Consider the following 4,244-nt stretch of genomic DNA (forward strand, 5'->3'; position numbering starts at 1 on the left):
CCTCTCCATTGTAGAAGATGGGACATATCTACTTTGGAGAAACCTCTCCACTGTAGAAGATGGGACATATCTACTTTGGAGGAACCTCTCCATTGAAGAAGATGGGACATATATACTTTGGAGGAACCTCTCCATTGTAGAAGATGGGACATATCTACTTTGGAGGAACTTCTCCATTGTAGAAGAGGATACACATCTACTGTGGAGAAATCTCTCTATTTTAGCAAAAGACACACTCTTATCATTGTAGGTGTAGACATTTACGTTGGGGAAATCTCACCACCTTGGAAGAGGAGACAGATCCACTGTGGCAACATTTCACTACTCTGGTGGTGGGGACTTATTACTATTGCAGAAGATCATCTTCTGCTGGGGAATGAAGTGACATCTGAGGAAAACCGATCATTGTGGGAGAAGAGAAAATCTCACTATACAGGGAAATCTAACACATATGTTGTTGGGAAATCTTTCCATTGAAGGACAGGAGACACATCTACTATGGGGAAATCTCAGCCTTGTAGGAGAGGAGATCTATTTAGTGTGAGGACATCCCACTATTGTAAGAGAGAGAGGAGGCACATATATTGTTGGGGAATCTTACCATTGTAGGAGAAGAGATATATCAACTATGGGGAGGTGTTACTATTGTAAAAGGGGAGACACATCTATTATATTGAAATCTCATTTTTGTAGTATAGGAGACACATCTGCTTTCATAAAACAAGAATATTGTAGAATTTTTATGTTCATTATTTATCCATAGAAGACAGGAGAAGGACCACTGGCATATAGTTGCATTGTGTGTACTGAGAAGTGCTGACTCCTATTGGCAGTCACATAACCCAGTATGGATTTTTCTACCCATATGTATAGCAGACCTTTAACCCTTTCAACTTTTGTTTTGTTTTGTTTGTCCATAGACCACTGGAATGTTGACCATTACCCTTGTGATCATCACATGGTACTACATATCGAAGTGTACCTGTCTATGCATGGAGGACAGTCGGCGCACGTACCAGATGCTGGCAGATGTGGAGAATATTCTTGAAGAAGATAAAACAGAGAAAGAGAAAAATGAAGAGAAGGAGAAGTTTCTAAGAGCTCTGGAGCATGACAGAGAGTACAAAGAGAGGAGACTGCCGAAATACATGCGGGAGAAGGAAGAGGTGATTAAAGCTAAACTGAAGCCACCAACGGCTGGCAACAGCGGGAACACCAGTGGAGGAACTTAGGAACAAAAAAACAGAAAGCCAGGCCTTGTACACGTGTTCCACCTTGCAGAAGATCTAATGAAAAAAGGACCTGTAATCAGATCATGGGACTCTAAAGCCTACAATTTTCCACTGGACATCTACATAATGGCCACAGTTTTTGTAGTAATGGCAACATGAGTAGTGTTTGGCTCAAGCATAGAATATTTCTTATCATATTATTATTATTGGAATATTACTTATCGTATGGTGGTACATCCTCACTCATGCCCAGCATGTCTGACCATACCCCATGCATGCTTAATGCTGTGATGTTAGTACAGCGCATTAGCAGCATCTCGCAGCCACAATAATGACACTATTGCATTTGTGCAGCAGCAACTCCCATGTCATCCCACATGGCCCAATATCACAGCAAAGTGAAAATGGGTAGATGCAGACAGGTATAGGAGTATTTTTTTTTATACTAATTTGCATGGTGTTTTATTCAACCAAAATGCTTGTTTTTTCAGTGCAAACTGAGTTCAGTGAATGTATTAAATACCGGTATGCTTGAAAAGTATTAAGTGACAATGAGCAATCTACAGCTGATTTGTTCTAACAGTGAGTGTTATCCCAAATCAGTCCACTTGGTGACCCTGTGTTCATTTCCATTCACAAAGAATTATACATTGCATAACTGTAAATGAACACATTGTCACCTAGTGGACGAATTCAGAATGACACCTGCTAAAAACCTCATGTACAGTATGTCTAATTACATACATCCATCTCTAAGTAATTTTAGGTACATTCACCACATCAGTTCACACGGAATGACCAAACAAATACTTTCATTTGATGTAAATTGTTTTTATATATACCCCATAATGTTCACTCATAAAGGAACAAAAATATCCAGCAATATGATGCTATTTTCACACATGCATGGGACAGTTCTGTTAGCTGGGACTCAACTGTCTAAACTGCGATAATGTTGCCATTATGAGCAGGAAAGTAATGAACTATTTAATGAAGTAATGAAGTATGGTAGGTGTAAAATTAATTGCTGATGTGACTGGGGCAGGAGATCTGCATATTGGTGAAGGGTGATAAATGATGAGTCAGTAAGAAGCCAGGTCTAGAAAAAGCACAGACAAACCTACCTGCCCCAGTCACAATCACTGCACTGACACCCTTCTGCACGCTCTGACACCTCACTGATGCACAACTTTTGAAGCTGCTACATCGAGTGATTCAATGCTCATTGTTGCACAATGTGTCTTTTTGGCACCTGCCATTGCTGAGCCAATGCACCCCTTTGGTATACATCAACACGACTTTACCAAAGCACATTTTCAAATTCTTTAACATATCTACACTTGCTTTTGCAACCCCCATGCACTGGCATAACACATGCTATTACACAGTGTTCCCTACTGCAACTGCCAAAAATGCACCAACTCCCTTCTTCACCCATTACAACTACAGTAACCCACCCCACTGCACCCCTTGGCTCTCCACCAATGTGCTGTGCCACCACAGAACCCACTTCTGCACCCTCTGCCACTATACTGACATGCACTTTACTATTAATATTATTTCTGGAATGAATCCAACTTTGCTATAAATCATTATTGTTCTAGTTTGTATGTTCAATGAATGGGAACACTTTTGCTGCTATTTATTTACCACTATTGTATAATGTATAAGTAAATAAAAAAATCTCTATATTTTCACTTCTTTTTTTGGAAGAATAATTTCTGTTTAAAAATGAAGATTTTAGAGCCTGTGAAATTGCAAAAATCAGAGAAAGCTATACCTTTTGCTTTGGATGGAGTGGAGGAGAGTGAGAACTGATAATATACTGTCATTATGTGTTTATTGGGGAGCTTTAATCTATCTATATATATCATGGAGTACAATGGAATATCATGTATAAATATCTCATAGAGAACGTATTGCTCCTTGATATATTACAAATAAGGATGACTAGAAAGAGTTTGCTTTCAGAAAGGTTCCACAAAACCTCTTTGAAGAACCCCAGTTTCAGGCCAAAGCATATTAAAGTCTATGGGAGGTGAATTTTGCAGCTGAATTCTGGCATTTTTTAGGGCTGGTAGGCAAACTACTGTTTGAAACATTGAAACCACTGAAACATTTAATGCACAGGTAGTCTCCGAGTTAAGGACATCGGACATACGGACAACTCTTCTTCTTCATACGGGCTTCCCTGCTTGCTCGTGTGCAGGACGGAGGTTTGTTAGGGGGCAGGGGGTGCCGTTTGCATGACTTGCATAGGAAACCTTTTGCTAAACACAGCTGAGCAACATCTTGTAACTCTTTAATGACCAAGACAAACTCTGCAGTTGTTTCTTTTTGCATATCAAAGCACAGCTTGATCCAGAAGTTAATGAATGTCTAGGCTCCATAAAGTTTTTTCTTTTTGCTTTGTTTGAGATTAACTCACAGTGGGGATTTTTTACAGTAATTGACACCACACTGCCTAATTATATGTTGAGACAAACATCTGTCCTAATTGCATTTATTAAAATATTTGTACCTTTTCCGACTTACATACAAATTCAACTTAAGAACAAACTTACAGTCCATATCCCGTATGTAACCCGGGGACTAGCTGTGTACAGAAATTCTTTGAATAGCATGCATGGTGTTGCATCTGTTGTTATCTGGTGTTATTTCTTTGATTTATTTGAAAAAAGGGTGTGGTTTTTTTAAATTTCAGCCAGACTCCTCTTCTTGTACCACACTGGACCAATGCATTCATTCAATATTGGGGGCCCCCGTGTTGAGGGATGGGGCTTCTTTTCCATATCTGGTTTTACATAAAGCATGTATGGGTGTTTGTTGAGGGAGGGTATACTTAAATCTGGAAAACACTAATAAAAAAGAGGTGAATAAATATTCTCTCTTGGTACAGGGGTACATTAGTAACCCTTGCTCATTCACACAAAATGGTAAAGTAACAAAAGATATCACACACCATGATAAAGTCTGTTTGGGAATACAAACAAGCATACCGAAACAAAAGAT

At 39.2% G+C, this 4,244-nt stretch overlaps 1 protein-coding gene across 1 annotated transcript in view; it reads left to right on the forward strand.

Annotated features, from left to right (window-relative positions):
* LOC140336233 (uncharacterized) overlaps window positions 1-2,805 on the forward strand; it is a 3,683-nt gene extending 878 nt beyond the window's left edge. The window contains exon 2 of the mRNA XM_072419228.1: window positions 921-2,805. Within this exon, the coding sequence (XP_072275329.1) occupies window positions 921-1,232 (312 nt within the window). The 3' untranslated portion in view covers window positions 1,233-2,805. The remainder of the gene's footprint in view (window positions 1-920) is intronic.
* Window positions 2,806-4,244: the final 1,439 nt, after the last annotated feature.

The sequence above is a fragment of the Pyxicephalus adspersus genome, chromosome 8 (genome assembly GCF_032062135.1).
Source record: "Pyxicephalus adspersus chromosome 8, UCB_Pads_2.0, whole genome shotgun sequence".
NCBI lineage: Eukaryota > Metazoa > Chordata > Amphibia > Anura > Pyxicephalidae > Pyxicephalus > Pyxicephalus adspersus.